The sequence below is a fragment of the Glandiceps talaboti genome, chromosome 12 (assembly GCF_964340395.1).
Source record: "Glandiceps talaboti chromosome 12, keGlaTala1.1, whole genome shotgun sequence".
Lineage (NCBI taxonomy): Eukaryota > Metazoa > Hemichordata > Enteropneusta > Spengelidae > Glandiceps > Glandiceps talaboti.
The window spans coordinates 2361579-2381065 of NC_135560.1; the positions used below are offsets into that span (position 1 = coordinate 2361579).

The window sequence follows — 19487 nt, forward strand, 5'->3', positions numbered from 1 at the left end:
AGTCTACACTTATTCAAATGTTAGATTTATAGACAACACTATCATTATCATCAATATATATCATCAAATTTACTGTTTATCTGATACTATCAATAATATCACACTATAGAATTTACTATTTTATCTGATACTATCAATAATATCACCCTATAGAATTTACTGTTTATCTGATACTATAAATAATATCACCCTATAGAATTTACTGTTTATCTGATACTATAAATAATATCACCCTATAGAATTTACTGTTTATCTGATACTATAAATAATATCACCCTATAGAATTCACTGTTTATCTGATACTATCAATAATATCACCCTATAGAATTTACTGTTTATCTGATACTATCAATAATATCACCCTATAGAATTTACTGTTTTATCTGATACTATCAATAATATCACCCTATAGAATTTACTGTTTATCTGATACTATCAATAATATCACACTATAGAATTTACTGTTTATCTGATACTATAAATAATATCACACTATAGAATTCACTGTTTATCTGATACTATCAATAATATCATCCTATAGAATTCACTGTTTATCTGATACTATCAATAATATCACCCTATAGAATTTACTGTTTTATCTGATACTATCAATAATATCACCCTATAGAATTTACTGTTTTATCTGATACTATAAATAATATCACCCTATAGAATTTACTGTTTATCCGATACTATCAATAATATCACCCTATAGAATTTAGTTTTATCTGATACTATCAATAATATCACCCTATAGAATTTACTGTTTTATCTGATACTATAAATAATATCACTATAGAATTCACTGTTTATCTGATACTATAAATAATATCACCCTATAGAATTCACTGTTTTATCTGATACTATAAATAATATCACCCTATAGAATTCACTGTTTTATCTGATACTATAAATAATATCACCCTATAGAATTTACTGTTTTATCTGATACTATAAATAATATCACACTATAGAATTCACTGTTTATCTGATACTATAAATAATATCACCCTATAGAATTCACTGTTTTATCTGATACTATAAATAATATCACCCTATAGAATTCACTGTTTATCTGATACTATAAATAATATCACCCTACAGAATTTACTGTTTATCTGATACTATAAATAATATCACCCTATAGAATTCACTGTTTTATCTGATACTATAAATAATATCACCCTATAGAATTCACTGTTTTATCTGATACTATCAATAATATCACACTATAGAATTCACTGTTTATCTGATACTATCAATAATATCACCCTATAGAATTCACTGTTTATCTGATACTATAAATAATATCACCCTATAGAATTCACTGTTTATCTGATACTATCAATAATATCACACTATAGAATTTACTGTTTATCTGATACTATAAATAATATCACCCTATAGAATTTACTGTTTATCTGATACTATCAATAATATCACCCTATAGAATTCACTGTTTATCTGATACTATCAATAATATCACCCTATAGAATTTACTGTTTATCTGATACTATCAATAATATCACCCTATAGAATTTACTGTTTATCTGATACTATCAATAATATCACCCTATAGAATTCACTGTTTATCTGATACTATCAATAATATCACCCTATAGAATTTACTGTTTATCTGATACTATCAATAATATCACCCTATAGAATTTACTGTTTATCTGATACTATCAATAACATCATCTAAAACGCTAAAATTGTGTATAATTGAAACTTCATCTTGATAGCCTGACTTATTCAAAATAGTAATACTAAACTTTTAGATGACTAATATTATCAATAATATCAGATAAAAGGCTTTCCTGGGAAGAACTTCACTGGATAGTCTAACATTCAAAATATTAAACTTTATAGATGAATCGGTACTGGATAAAAAGGGCTTTCCTGGGAAAGGACCTCTACTGGTTAGTCTAACTTATTTGAAATGTTTAGACAAAATTATCAAAAACATTGACAAAATGTAATGTTGCATTTCATGTTTGGTATAAACCAGCCTAGATTATTAAAGTTTAAAGTTTAAAGTTTATTTATTTTCTAAAGCGCCTTTTCTATTTATTAATATTCAAAAGCGCTGTACATAAAATAGATTTAAAAGCATGGTAAAACAATATAATAAAGCTAAAAACAACAAATTGTTTACAATAATTACAAAAAGGCTAAAATGACTACTTAGTAAAAGATACATGGTAATAAATTAATACAGTTTATAATATTGTTTTATAAACAGATGTGTTTTAAATTCACCTTTAAAAAGTTCAATGTCAGTGATCAGCTTTACAATGTAGTTCTCCAGGAATTGTTTTCCATATATTTGGTCCACAAATGGTAAGCGCTCTGTCTTTTAGTGTATTATATGATTGAGGTACAACAAGATTTTGACTACAGTCGTTACGTAAATTGTAACAAGAATTGTTGGTACGTGTGAACGAATCCTGGATATACAAAGGTGCTTTACCATTCAAAGCCTTAAAACTAGTAAAATTACTTTAAAATCAACTCTTGCCTTGACAGGGAGCCAGTGAAGCTCAATAAGAGATTGTGTTATTCCATCATACTTTCTCAAACCTTTTACAACTCGTGCGGCATTATTTTGTACTCGCTGCAATCTGTCAAACAAATACTGTGGCATTCCATACAATATGGAGTTTGCATAATCAAGATGAGAACTGACTAGAGAATGGACCAATGTTTCACAAGCTTTCTGATTCAGATATTTATGAATACAACGGAGATTGTATAAGTTATGATTGACTTTCTCACAGATTTGGTTAACATGAAGAACCATCAATAGATTTGAATCTAACCAGCCTCCCAGATTGCGGACATGGTCAACTATTTTGATCTGATTATCTCCGACAGTAATATGCTTACTTAGCTAATTGTTGTTTTGTCCCTAGTAGCATTACTTCAGTTTTGTTCTCATTTAACTTCAGTCTATATGTTGACATCCAGGCTTGTATGTCACCGACACACCTCTCTTTACACTTTATAGCATTAGTTTCATCATCTAATCGATGCTGTCCATCAGTTGTGTGTGTATGATGGATAAAAAGTGTCCTATCCTGGAATCCCTGCTGTACATATAGTGTGTGTAGATCTATCACTGCAAGTCTGTTGAGATCTATCTGTATTTGTACAGGAATCCCTGCTGTACATATAGTGTGTGTAGGTCTATCACTGCAAGTCTGTTGAGATCTATCTGTATTTGTACAGGAATCCCTGCTGTACATATAGTGTGTGTAGGTCTATCACTGTATTTAAAGTGTGTTGAGATCTATCTGTATTTGTACAGGAATCCCTGCTGTACATATAGTGTGTGTAGGTCTATCACTGCAAGTCTGTTGAGATCTATCTGTATTTGTACAGGAATCCCTGCTGTACATATAGTGTGTGTAGGTCTATCACTGTAAGTGTGTTGAGATCTATCTGTATTTGTACAGGAATCCCTGCTGTACATATAGTGTGTGTAGGTCTATCAGTGTATCACTGCAAGTCTGTTGAGATCTATCTGTATTTGTACAGGAATCCCTGCTGTACATATAGTGTGTGTAGGTCTATCACTGCAAGTCTGTTGAGATCTATCTGTATTTGTACAGGTTGTTGAGTACTTAATTAACAAAGTGGCCATTTTGTCTGTAACAGCTGGTCTGTAAGGTACCCTCATGTTGTTTCACCACTACCTGCCTGCATATAATCAGGTTTTATTTGTTGTGTGTGTGTTGTTGTACCGTACAGAACACATTGTTAGGCACTGTTGTTAGTAATACTGTTACACATACTTTACTAAAAATGTCTCACAATGCCATCATTGTTACACCTAATGCATGGTCCTTTCACGGTATTATTTGTAAGCTGGCAGGTACCTATGTAAGGTTTTCAAGTCTGTTTACTACATCAACACAGACCAATTTACTGCAATCAATTTCCTAGATTACACAGTACTATGCTATGATGCAAGATTTCCCTCCAAAGGTGTTCACGCAAAATTTAAATTTAAATTCAGAAATGTGCATGGGTAGATTTCAACAATAGACACAGAATTTCAATGGTAGATTAGTGGCAACCATGGAATTGTCCTTTAATAACAAGCCCCATTGTGTACTACTGTAAGTTTATGCTACCCACATGTAATGTTCCTGTTTTCTACTGCCAACCAACTACATACAAATTGGTTAGTATACTATACACTATAAAAGCTATTTCACATCCTCATCAAATCAGCTTACACCATAAGTATACTTAACTTGAAACTTACAAAGCCATCCATTTATAAGTGCAATATCCTAGTCACTTTCATTGCACCTACATTTTGTAGTCACTTTCATTGCTATCAAACTAAAAGGGTTCTATACTATCCTAGTCACTGCTATCAAACTAAAAGGTTTCTATACTATCCTAGTCATTGCTATCAAACTAAAAGGTTTCTATACTATCCTAGTCATTGCTATCAAACTAAAAGGTTTCTATACTATCCTAGTCATTGCTATCAAACTAAAAGGTTTCTATACTATCCTAGTCATTGCTATCAAATTAAAAGGTTTCTATACTATCCTATTCACTAAAAGGTTTCTATACTATCCTAGTCACTGCTATCAAACTAAAAGGTTTCTATACTATCCTATTCACTAAAAGGTTTCTATACTATCCTAGTCACTGCTATCAAACTAAAAGGTTTCTATACTATCCTAGTCATTGCTATCAAACTAAAAGGTTTCTATACTATCCTAGTCACTGCTATCAAACTAAAAGGTTTCTATACTATCCTAGTCACTGCTATCAAACTAAAAGGTTTCTATACTATCCTAGTCACTAAAAGGTTTCTATACTATCCTAGTCATTGCTATCAAACTAAAAGGTTTCTATACTATCCTAGTCACTAAAAGGTTTCTATACTATCCTAGTCACTGCTATCAAACTAAAAGGTTTCTATACTATCCTAGTCATTGCTATCAAACTAAAAGGTTTCTATACTATCCTAGTCACTAAAAGGTTTCTATACTATCCTAGTCATTGCTATCAAACTAAAAGGTTTCTATACTATCCTATTCACTAAAAGGTTTCTATACTATCCTAGTCATTGCTATCAAACTAAAAGGTTTCTATACTATCCTAGTCATTGCTATCAAACTAAAAGGTTTCTATACTATCCTATTCACTAAAAGGTTTCTATACTATCCTAGTCATTGCTATCAAACTAAAAGGTTTCTATACTATCCTAGTCACTAAAAGGTTTCTATACTATCCTAGTCATTGCTATCAAACTAAAAGGTTTCTATACTATCCTATTCACTAAAAGGTTTCTATACTATCCTAGTCATTGCTATCAAACTAAAAGGTTTCTATACTATCCTAGTCACTGCTATCATCATGCTTGCAGTTTTTTCTGCTGTACTTTCACTTGCTTGACTTGTCAAAGTATGACCACAATGAACACTGCAGCCACTCATGTCACCCTGAGTACACCACACTTGCACTCAAGCATCATGGGGATTTGTATAACAGCTAGCGTGTTTATGAAGCTTTAATACAGAACATATGTAGTAAGAGACATATTATACTGGATGGGATTCCAGTAGGGCTACAACAGGGTGCTTTTACATCCTAGTCAGTAATAAGCAAGTGTTCCATCAGTCTGGAAAGGGGTCTAATTATGATCTGATGATAAACAACATCTGTACTTGTACACTGTATTGATAAGATCACATTGCAGTAATCAAACAATAATAATAATAATGTTACTTTGACATATCATTTATATTACAATGGTTTATAAATGGGGAGGGGATGGTTACAATCTGATGACAGTGGTTTCTCCCACAGAACATATATTAATAAATTACGTTATTTATTTCTATTTTTAATGTTTTTATTTGTAATATTTTATTACATGTCACAACAGTAGTTATAACTTATATTTGCTGGCAGCAGACACTGCACTACTTTCAGCTTTCTGTAAAATATTGCAATTATACAATCAAATAACTATTTAGCGTCCTAATGCGCTGTGCACTAATATTTCCTGCTGGTTATGAATTCTCAGTCTGAAGTACATAAACATACCTTTGAACTAATTTAACCTTTCCCCTGCTGGTAAGCAAATTTATGTACACAAAGTGTTGATGCCACCTATTATAGATGAACTGTGAACCTCATTAAATAATTAAAGCTTCTGTTTTAAGGAGTTTAGAAGATTGCCAACATTTTCCACCTAATAACCTGATAATGTTGACACTGTCTATTTCTGTTTACCATGTATGTATAATAATATAGTCCTCAATTTGACCAAACCTTCAAATCACAAAAAATCCACAATCCTGTCACTGATATGGTAGCAACCACACAATTGTGCACTGGATGCCAATTGTGGTATAACCACAGTGAAGGTAGAAATCGTAACAATACTGTACACTTGTATAGGAACTAGACTAACAATTGGGTATCTCGGCAAAAATTACAGTTAAATCCAGGACCTTACTTGTATATCAGGATTTCAAGACAGGATACCTATTTTACAAATATCCCCATAAATATCACAATAATACCAAATACTAATAGTTTTGTGTTGTGCAATAATACAGTAACTCTGCTTTGACCTAAAATTATATCTTTAGTAATTTTGACCCAAAATTTATATATTCTATTGAAACCGCCTTGCACTGAAGAGGATTTTTCCATCAAGCCATCACTATAAAAGTAACTTAAACAAAATTGGAGAGCAATTTCTCTGTTGGATTTGAAGTCATTCTCAATGCCCTTCAATGCATTTCAAGTCCACATTGTCACACACTAAATACAATAACATAATTTCATGCTTTCTGACGTCAAATCTACACAAATTAGTCATTTTAACTGAAATTATTTCCATTTTAATCTTTTTTCACTAAACAGACAAACCATGCTTGTTATTCTGTATATACATGTAGTTCCATCAGATTATTTATGTTAGAATGCTGGTAATGGTCCTAGCTGCTGTTATCATGCATTTCACAGATGTTGACAATGGCACATAAAATGAGAATGACCCCATCTCACTGTATAACAATAGTAAATCTACTGTCTGTCTAGTGTGATTAATGGCACATATAAAGGTCTAATAACTCAGTTACAGCAATGCAGAGAGTTGTATTTGACAACCAGTGTGACTAAACTGACTATCAATATCATGGCAAAAATGACTTTGTCACAAGTAGCACAGACCATGGAGGTATATAAAGGGCCTCCCCTTTATACCTCCATGCACAGACAGTACAAACTAACAAACACTAGTTACAAGTACAATGTAGCACAGACAGTGCAAACTAACAAACACTAGTTACAAGTACAATGTAGCACAGACAGTGCAAACTAACAAACACTAGTTACAAGTATAAATCTTTGAACAGTGACAGTAAGCCACTTTATTCACCAGAGATCTTTGCCTTATTCACCCGCTGGCCAAGACTTGAATAAACATGTGAGTCTTGAATAAATATGAGTGTAATAGCTTTCTCTATTCTACCAACCTCCTTTGTCAATACAACCAACAATTGAACTCAACTCCAATCAGTTCTACTAATGTAATGCTTTCCTATGGTTTCTAACTCCCTGTACAACTGTACTACTCAGTGTCCTTAGTTGTTTGCATGAAAACCAAGCCACACTGCTGGCTGCTATGTAGTCTTCCATCTGGTTTCTGGTCGGACATGGCCGACTGAAAGGATACACTGCAACAATCACCTTTATAACATATACATGTAACACCTGCATGCAATCACACAACTTTCAACATGTTTAAGTTTGAAGTTCAACGAAAGTATATTATCTTATTCTATGAATTATTCACTTGTCTCTGTGTATTGCTATAGTTGTGTGTCTGATCAAAGAACTGAACTATAACTAGGCACCAATTGTTTAAACTATATTAAACGTCATATCAGTACTGTATTATTACAGTGACATGGCCAAATATCATATTAGTACTGTATTATTACAGTGACTTGGCCAAATATCATAGTAGTACTGTATTATTCCAGTGAAATGGCCAATATCGTATTAGTACGGTACTGTATTATTACAGTGAAATGGCCAATATCGTATTAGTACGGTACTGTATTATTACAGTGACATGGCCAAATATCGTATTAGTACGGTACTGTATTATTACAGTGACATGGCCAAATATCGTATTAGTACAGTACTGTATTATTACAGTGACATGGCCAAATATCGTATTAGTACAGTACTGTATTATTACAGTGACTTGGCCAAATATCATATTAGTACTGTATTATTACAGTGACTTGGCCAAATATCATAGTAGTACTGTATTATTCCAGTGACATGGCCAAATATCATATTAGTACTGTATTATTACAGTGACTTGGCCAAATATCATAGTAGTACTGTATTATTCCAGTGAAATGGCCAATATCGTATTAGTACGGTATTATTACAGTGACTTGGCCAAATATCATAGTAGTACTGTATTATTCCAGTGAAATGGCCAATATCGTATTAGTACGGTACTGTATTATTACAGTGAAATGGCCAATATCGTATTAGTACGGTACTGTATTATTACAGTGACATGGCCAAATATCGTATTAGTACGGTACTGTATTATTACAGTGACACGGCCAAATATCGTATTAGTACAGTACTGTATTATTACAGTGACATGGCCAAATATCGTATTAGTACAGTACTGTATTATTACAGTGACATGGCCAAATATCGTATTAGTACAGTACTGTATTATTACACTGACATGGCTAAATATCGTATTAGTACGGTACTGTATTATTACAGTGACATGGCCAAATATCGTATTAGTATGGTACTGTATTATTACAGTGACACGGCCAAATATCGTATTAGTATGGTACTGTATTATTACAGTGACTTGGCCATGAGCTGAACATTGTTGAAGTGTTTGAATAGAGCACTGCACAGCCTCGAGATGATAATACTTTATTGGTCTCTAAATGACTTGTCAGGAAATTACTCTTTGTTTCGCATACTCTTCAATCATGAGGCGTCAGAAAATCCCATACATGTCAACGACATTTATGTTAACGACTGTTTTTATAGGCTCAGATATCGGCCATATATGACTATATGTACTGCTACCATACATACAATACCCAAGCGTCGAATCTACAGTGTGTGAATACTGGCTAGCAAACTACTAGTACTATACTATTACTATAGTACTGTGCAATGTTGCGGTGTACGTAACAAAGAGCATTCAGAAGTTACTGCATATCTGCATGGTTTACTGTACACAACAGAAGTGTTATGTAGTGCTCTAAGAGTAATTAGATCAATCAAGATCGGTCCTGACATTTAATATGGTCAACGTGAATGCATAAAGTTTGACATAGCGACCCATGTCGCCCGATAACTTCATTGCCATTATACCAAACAGTCTCCGATTCCGACAGTCAACAAAACATGGACAAACTTACCTGTATGTCATGGTTGAGTTCTGTGTCGTCTAGCAATTTGATACCGCAAAAATATTCTTTGGAAGACCCTCCGAAACAACTCATTTTCCATGAGGGAGTTATTTATCGATACAGAAGTGAATGAAATTAAAATTGTTCGTACATTTTAACCGTCTACTGAGGACGTCTAGCACATATCATCGCTCGTCGAATTTTGACCGTGTTTGGCACCAGCACCGTAGTCCAAATATTGGATTCTACCATGCCGTTGCAGGGGTGGGTGGCACAAAGCAGCGCGGGTCTTCAATAAGTTATGGACATTGTAATTAGCTGTACTATATAGTTCTGTTGAACGTTCAAATTGCAATAATTTAGGCCAGAACGAAATTAAAGTTGGACGTGCACTAGTCTTGCTGCTAGACGTTCAGGCTTTCTTTCGATACTATAAGCGAACGAAGTTCGCAGTGAGGGCTTGCCCGAACATTGGATGTTCCATCCTCGATGGATAGCGATGTTCGGTCGTGTGTCGTCTTCTATCGGAAGAACATCCGAGGTCTAGCAGATAGACTAGGCGTGCACCCTCAAATCACCATGCTGTCGCAAATGTCAACATAACTAGAAATGAGCTGGACTACACAGTGTGGAATGGGTTGAATTTCTGGGTGAATTTCTGAACAAAATTCGCAAAATAGGCTGTCAAAGAAGAAAAGAAAATGAGGTGTAGGTCTGTAATTCAAATAAATGTTGACGAATGAAATGGGCAAAAATGTTTTGTTGCGGGGGAACTATACTTTAAAGATAACTTTTCTCGGCCCAATAGTGTATGGATAATAACCCTAAAGACTTCAATGTTGGGAAGATTATGATGTCAAACACACCTGTAGGTTTGAGGATATGCTCACAAACAAACAAACAAACAAACAAACAAACAAACAAACAAACAAACAAACAAACAAACACACAAACAAACACCAAGATGATGATGATGATGATGATGATGATGATGATGATGATGATGATACAGACCAGTGATTGCCCTATTCATTTTAACCACCTGGCACTTGAGGAACAAGTGTTTACATCAATTTTCTCATTCGAAGCTTTGATTTTTAAATAGGAGCATGTAGTATTCAGTACCGTAGCCTGCGGGGGGGGGCAGCTGCCCCCCCCCCCTGAGATTTTGGAAAAAAGAAAGAAAAAAAGCTACTTTTTGAATACATAGCGATGCTATTAAAATCGTTATTTACGTGACGATTCCTAGCATGCACGATTTAAATGGATAGTTCACTAAAGTGACTGTACACTGACTAGTCGACTCCTGGCTAATATGTATCTTATATCGCTATTGTACGCTGGCTTAGCTTTGAATAAAAATGTGTCCAGTTAAAAATTGTAACTTTCTACAGCAAACTAAAAATTCTTTGTGCGGGAAAGTACAAAAGAAGTGCGCACATGCACTGTGCATTTTCCGAGAGTAACAGTAGTCTTGAAAGTCTCCTTCATTTGAAGATAGCAAGTCGCAATTATAATGTCAGCAAGTGAAACTCAAAAGAAAAGACGGAAAAAGTCGTTCAACGTGAGGTCGCCTGCTATGCTGCATGCAGCGACTCCGAAGATGCGCTCGATCTCATTTACATCTTGTTCCTTATATTAAAACATTCCATACTGATAAAACGGCAGATCATTTTTTGGAATATTTGGTGGCCCTGAAAAAATATTAAACGAGGTACGCAGTTTAAGATCCACTATTTGAAGACATTTCTTTCAATAATTGTGTTCGACGTTGTCTTTGGTTAAAATGTTGTTTGATATAAATATCTCATTGCACACTGACACTAGCGTTATTCCGCAATTCATTTTGAAGCGACAATTTGCTATGGAAAGAATGGCCCTGAATTTGTAAACAGAGCTGTACCTTCGACACCAAACTTCAATTTCCATTATAATGATAATGACAAGGAGAATTCACTGAGTTCACCTTGGGTTCCGACATAAACGAGGCCATAACAGTTTTGGGAGTTGGGTAAAGAAAAAGATTATTTTGTTGTGTTACTTATTTGAGAAAGCACCATCCATTTGTTTTACTTTCAATGTGACATCTTTCGGCAACTACTTTGAAAGATACGACATTAGGCCAGAAAAAATGAAAAAGCTGTTCAACCTACCCATATATTTTTTTGGTGATGGGCAATATATCCTCATGCGGGCTTCGCATTTGTTTTTTCAAAATTAAGGATATTTCTTTATATTTTCTGAATAGTACATGTAACAATATACATTTGAGTCTATTCCAAATTATATAATATCTTATATACAGTGGTTTACTTGGCTCTGATGTTGCATACAAGCATGAATTGAAATTAAATTTCCAATGTGCACTAAAAAGAATTGAACAAAAGTTTACGACCATTGGGCCATCAAAAGTTTTGAAATGTTTTGCTCTTTATTCGGGATTTTTTGGAACCAAATTAAACTTCAGGAGAAGTCATTTACCATGTGCACATCAGCAAAATATCTTTCAGCTTTGCCACAACAAAATACACTTCCAGATAATATGTAATACATAGCATAATTGTTTCAATTCTGGTATTTTATTATGTCTATGGTTTGATATTTTATGCCTCTAAGAAGATATACTTGCCTGTGATTTATGGTAAGGGGGGGCACCAGTTCTTAAAACGAAATGTTACTGTGTCATTGGAGTCAATGTAATAATGTTGAGGAGTAGGTAGTTGTTGTCTACACTTGGATCTTAAACTATCAAGCGTTACCAAACAGTCGGTTACAGACGGAGGGACGACAAATCTCACAGCATACAGCAAAGACTCTCACACAATAGCTTTTCACTGGAAGGCTTATGGTATTCGGCAAAGATGGAAACTGGGAAGGGAAGGCAGGAGAAAAAATTAAGTTTCCAAAAATGTATGCAAATATGCCTGGCAACAAGTCCAAGCCCATAGTAACATATAAATGGTGGTGCCTATTGCAAAGAGACAAGTGAATAACCATTGTATGCAAATATGACTAGCAACAGGAGACTGCCATGGCAACAGTCAAATGATAGCATATATGGATAAGGTAAAAACAGGGTTGGATACACAATGACACACAAACAAAACATACAGTTGTGCTTCAGTTGGACTATTTTTACTAAACACATTTAATAGAAATTGAACAGAAAATATGGGGTTGCCACATTTTTGTTTTTGAAATGCATGAATTTGCCTTCATCTACACATCCCCAGATGTATTCGCATTAAATGTTAGCTCAATCTGTTCAGTAGAGATGGAATTATAGATTTTTGACCGAACAGGCACATTTTCAGTCCTAATTTGCATATGATATCATATCATATCACAGCAGAGTTTTATTACACACCATGGTTTGATAATAGTTTTATTGCCTCTTTATGTGTACATGAAATGCCAGGGGAACTGGAAATTTGTTTACTGATGGGACCATCATGTCATGAACAATTCTTAGTAAAAACACCCTGAAGAATATTTTACCCAAATTTCAGCCCAATCTCCCCAGTAGTTTTTGAGTTTAAGTTTTTTGACCAAAAGTCACATTTTTTTACCCGAATCACAAACTGGTGGTAGTATCATTTTGATTTGAACAATTTCCCAACTAGACACCCAAGGTAATAGACCCATCAAATATCATGGCAATTGGTTCAGTGGTTTTTGATTTTGAGTTGTTTACATACACACACACACACACACACATCCCTATAGTACTACCGATTCTCAGTTCAGTTGTGCTAAAAATGGAGATAAGAAAAAATTCCACAGGTCAATGTCATGCCACTGAATGTTTGTGGATTTTTCTTCCATCAAAATCCAAAACACAATGACCCCTGTTCACAATTTTCAAAACAGGATAACCCCCTCCCGAAGAAAATGACCAGTTCCTAAGAACAGCTTCGTTAACTACATGTACATCTAAATCGTTTGACAATGATACACAAACCTCATCACACATTAACTGTATTTCATATTGAATAAATGTTCAGTCATAGTCTTTCCATACCATGTTACTACATGTGATTTTCTGCTGTCATCATAGATTTCCATATTTCTGAGACTAGCAAAGAATTAACCTCCCTGTAGATTTGAATGACAACTTTGATGTTTTTCTGAAATTGCAAGTAATTTTAGGTGATATAACATGAACCCATACTTATGAAAATATCTCTATTTCCTGAAGTGGTATTTCCCCTCTAAGAAAGAAATGTTGGGTAAACTGACATCCTACTACAAATTTATTCATGTTAACATTTATTTACTACGATGATACAACTGTCAACATGAAACTGTTGATGAATGGAACCAGTTACAAATAGGGAAAGTAAACTAAATTGGATTAACATGGCATGTGGGAATTACAGAGACTTATATTACATTCCATCATTTGATAAAATAGCTGTATGGCCTCTTTTACATAATACTTCATGGTCACAACAATATTTGAAGTTCCCTTGGTGTTCTATGTGTACATAAAGAATCCATAAAACTGTTCTTATCAAACCATGATATGTATACAAGTCTGTGATATGCCAAGTATTATTAATCCAATTCATTGTTTTGTGGTGCAGCTAGCCTCTACATCTAGCATCTCATCTTTTACTTGACTACAATAACATACATTCCATATCACAATACACTGTATAGAGAAAACACACAAAAGACACTGCATTAGGAGAATCCAAAAATAAACTTTAATACTGCTTTATAACGCAAAAATATATTTTTCTGTGGTCATCCTGTTACAGTCATGAGTCTATCTGAGATGGTCTAGTGACTACTAGTGGGGTAGATGGTTCTGATAACTGTTAGTACATTATGCCAATGGTTAGTGACTTCTAGTTTATAGGTCAGTGGATAATGTAACATGTGAATTCATTAGTCAAAAGAATACATCAAGTCTAGATATGTATGTACAGGATGACTCTTCTAGAGTATAGATGTGCAAAGGATGACCCTTCTAGAGTATAGATGTGTACAGAATGACCCTTCTAAAGTATATATGTGTACAGGATGACCCTTCTAGAGTATAGATGTGTACAGAATGACCCTTCTAGAGTATAGATGTGTACAGAATGACCCTTCTAGAGTATACCGTAGATGTATACAGGATGACCCTTCTAGAGTATAGATGTGTACAGAATGACCCTTCTAGAGTATATATGTGTACAGAATGACCCTTCTAGAGTATATATGTGTACAGAATGACCCTTCTACAGTATAGATGTGTACAGAATGACCCTTCTACAGTATATATGTGTACAGAATGACCCTTCTACAGTATAGATGTGTACAGAATGACCCTTCTACAGTATAGACGTGTACAGAATGACCCTTCTAGAGTATACCGTAGATGTATACAGGATGACCCTTCTAGAGTATAGATGTGTACAGAATGACCCTTCTACAGTATAGATGTGTACAGAATGACCCTTCTAGAGTATAGATGTATACAGGATGATAGATGTGTACAGAATGACCCTTCTACAGTATATATGTGTACAGAATGACCCTTCTAGAGTATAGATGTATACAGGATGACCCTTCGAGAGTATAGATGTGTACAGGATGACCCTTCTAGAGTATAGATATATACAGGATGACCCTTCAAGAGTATAGATGTGTACAGAATGACCCTTCTAGAGTATAGATGTGTACAGTCAATGACCCTTCTAGAGTATAGATGTGTACAGGATGACCCTTCTAGAGTATAGACGTGTACAGGATGACCCTTCTAGAGTATATATGTGTACAGGATGACCCTTCTAGAGTATATATGTGTACAGGATGACCCTTCTAAAATATAGATGTATACAGGATGACCATTCTAGAGTATAGATGTATACAGGATGACCCTTCTAGAGTATAGATGTACATGTATACAGAATGACCCTTCTAGAGTATAGATGTATACAGGATGACCCTTCTAGAGTATAGATGTGTACATGATGACCCTTCTAAAGTATACATATGCACAGGATGGTTAAGTTTGGGTTTATCAACTGCAAATGCAACATCTTAGAATTTTCTAAATGTTGACATTTTTGTTATAAATGTGATTATCCATAAATTACATGTACATCAGCTGTAAAAGTCATTTGTACAAAAAGTAAAATAAAACAAGTTTTATAACTGCAGGTACGTAATTTGTAAAAAAAAATCTAAGCAAATACAATAGAACATAATCTTCAACACAACACAGAATAAATATAATAAAATATCAACAATTTTCAACATCAAAACATTATAGAGATAAGTAGTTCAGAATGTTTACACTATTCTATCTTATTTCAGTTTTTAACACAGTCCAAGTATCTGACATTATGTCTTTCCTATAATAACAGTTAGTTCTGAGTCATAAGCATTCCTCAATAGTCTACACAATAGTGTATATGGAACCTAAACATGTCAATGAAAATGAAAAGACCTTGACGGACAGTCTTTTCAAAAAGAAAGTTAAGCACAAAGAACTTCCCTTTTTTCATAATAGTTGAGCATAAACTCTGAACTTGTGTGGGGTTTTTTTTTCAAAACAAATTACTCACAAAGAACTTATCATTTTGAAAACAGTTAAACAAAAAACTTTTTCTAATAAAAGAAATCCATGTTTTTAAAAAAAATGAAGTCACACACCTGGAACTCACCTTGAAGAAACATTGCCAAAAGGCTATAATATCAAATAGTATAAACACAACATAGTCAGTAAAATACTTCAAACTTATATTTGCATTATAACAAATACACAAACTCATGGAATATTTACTGAAAAGTATCTATTTTCCAGCATGTAAGTCCCACTCTCAAGACTTAGATAGTACTTACAACACATAAGTCCCTCTCTCAAGACTTAGATAGTACTTATAACACATAAGTCCCTCTCTCAAGACTTAGATAGTACTTATAACACATAAGTCCCTCTCTCAAGACTTAGATAGTACTTATAACAGGTAATTTACGGTTTTCTGGTCAATAACTTCAGGCACATAGATTGGGGTTAACTAAGCTCAGTTCTAATTGCTACAGGCATAGTAATCTTTGAGTGGTGCCAGTAAGTGCTTTATCACTGGCACACTCCATGCTTGTCCAAGTAACTTCTGTCTGGCATGTTTACCTAGGTTAGCAACATCAGTGTAGTGTTCAGGGAAACCAAACAATCTGAAATATTAAAAAATAGACAAGTTTATAAGCTCTGCTAGTCCACATGGACCCTCCACCAGTGTCTATGGTTAGTCCTACTTATGTAAACTTTATCATGTGGCCACTGGGATATTTTTAACAGTAATCCTAACTAGACAACTTGAATGATGTTTTGTGATTCAGATTTTAGGCAATCGATTTTATAGAAATATCTGATGTGGGAGGAGGATGAGATTGAGTTAGGTAATTTTATGGTGATCCATAATACACTTACCTCTCCATTTCAGTACACCATAATACACTTACCTCTCCATTTCAGTACACCATAATACACTTACCTCTCCATTTCAGTACACCATAATACACGTACCTCTCCATTTCAGTACACCATAATACACTTACCTCTCCATTTCAGTACACAATAATACACTTACCCCTCCATTTCAGTACACCATAATACACTTACCTCTCCATTTCAGTACACCATAATACACTTACCTCTCCATTTCAGTACACCATAATACACTTACCTCTCCATTTCAGTACACCATAATACACGTACCTCTCCATTTCAGTACACCATAATACACTTAACTTTCCATTTCAGTACACCATAATACACTTACCTCTCCATTTCAGTACACCATCACACACTTACCTCTCCATTTCAGTACACCATAATACACTTACCTCTCCATTTCAGTACACCATAATACACGTACCTCGCCATTTCAGTACACCATAATACACTTACCTTTCCATTTCAGTACACCATAATACACTTACCTCTCCATTTCAGTACACCATCACACACTTACCTCTCCATTTCAGTACACCATAATACACTTACCTCTCCATTTCAGTACACCATAATACACGTACCTCTCCATTTCAGTACACCATCACACACTTACCTTTCCATTTCAGTACACCATAATACACTTACCTCTCCATTTCAGTACACCATAATACACTTCCCTCTCCATTTCAGTACACCATAATACACTTACCTCTCCATTTCAGTACACTATAATACACTTACCTCTGCATTTCAGTACACCATTGTATATGCACTTACCTCTCCATTTCAGTACACCATAATACACTTACCTCTCCATTTCAGTACACCATAATACACTTACCTCTCCATTTCAGTACACTATAATACACTTACCTCTGCATTTCAGTACATTATAATACACTTACCTCTGCATTTCAGTACACCATTGTATATACACTTACCTCTCAATTTCAGTACACCATAATACACTTACCTCTGCATTTCAGTACACCATTGTATATACACTTACCTCTCCATTTCAGTACACCATAATACACTTACCTCTGCATTTCAGTACACCATTGTATATACACTTACCTCTCCATTTCAGTACACCATAATACACTTACCTCTCCATTTCAGTACACCATAATCCATCTGACTTGTCACCCATTTTGACTGGGAGAACTTCATCTTTTCCCTGTCTAATACTGTTTGATCTGGTTGTAATGGTTCTAATCTTGGTGAACTGTGAGCAAAAAAAGCATCAATGGCATTGTTGCACAATTTGGCTGTTGTTATGGACGTGGTCAAGTTGCTAGGCATATTTGCATACATTTTTGGAATATTTATTCACTTGCCCACCCTTTCCAGTTTTCATCTTTGCAATATAGACCATCATTTGGATGTTGCTATGAGTATGGTCTTGTTGCTAGGCATATTGGCATAATGTTTTGATTCTTTATTCACATACCTACCTGTCTCTGTTGTTATTCTTGTAATACGCATTATCCCTTCACTGTTGCTAAGGGTGTGGCATTTGTTGCTAGGGCCAGTTGTGTCAAAATGTTTTGAACAAAAACTACAGATACCACCTCCAGAAACACCCCTCTACCAAATTTCAACCCCATTCACCATGTAGTTTTCGAGATATAAGTTTTTGACCAAAATTGAGATTTTTAGACCTAATTTGCATATTGCTGATAAGATGATCATATTGTGAGTACATTTTTATGTACCCATCCCTATATGCATCCCCATTCAATTTCATCCTAATCTGCTCATCAGTTTTGATTTAAAGATTTTTGGCCCAAAAGACACATTTTAGCCCTAATTTGCATATCACTGACCATCATGTCATGAACAATTCTTAATCTAAACACCACTAAGAACGTTCCAACCAAATTTTGGAATGATAGATTTTTGACAAAAAAGACACATTTTTAGCCTTATTTGTATATCACTGATGGGATCATCATGTTATGAACAATTCTTAAAATAAACACCCACTAAGAACATTCCCACCAAATTTCAGGTCAATCTGCTAAGTAGTTTTGGAGTTCAAGTTTTTTGACCCAACATGCACATCTCTGTTGTGATCATTTCCATTTGAACACTTATCCATCTACACACCCCGAGTATGTCCACACCAAATACCAAGGCAATTGGTTTGATGGGTTTTGACTTTGAGTCATTTATTTATTTATTTTTCTATTTATTTATTTATTTATTAACCATCCAACAGGCATTGCCCAATAACAGGAGGAAAGTTCAGTGTTAATGCAGGAGGAAACCGGAGTACCCGAGGAAAACCTGCGTTGTTCGGTAGAGTCAAACTGAATGACACTCTTCTTAATACTTACAGCGTGGTCAATTTAATCAAACCCAGCCGATACCAGGCGGGTTCGAACCCAGGCTGCAGAGGTAAGAGGCGTACGAGCTAACTGCTCGGCCACCGACAACCCACTTACCATTTACACACACACACGCACACACACACACACACACATGTACACACACACACACACACAATCTGCACACACACACTCACACACAATCTGCATGCACACACACACACACACACACACACACAATCTGCA

General features: G+C 34.6%; 1 protein-coding gene across 1 annotated transcript in view; it reads right to left on the bottom strand.

The window, feature by feature from the left end:
- LOC144443590 (uncharacterized) overlaps window positions 1-9641 on the bottom strand; it is an 80068-nt gene extending 70427 nt beyond the window's left edge. The window contains exon 1 of the mRNA XM_078133129.1: window positions 9465-9641. Coding sequence (XP_077989255.1) covers window positions 9465-9548 — 84 coding nt within the window. The 5' untranslated portion in view covers window positions 9549-9641. The remainder of the gene's footprint in view (window positions 1-9464) is intronic.
- Between the last annotated feature and the right edge of the window lie 9846 nt (window positions 9642-19487).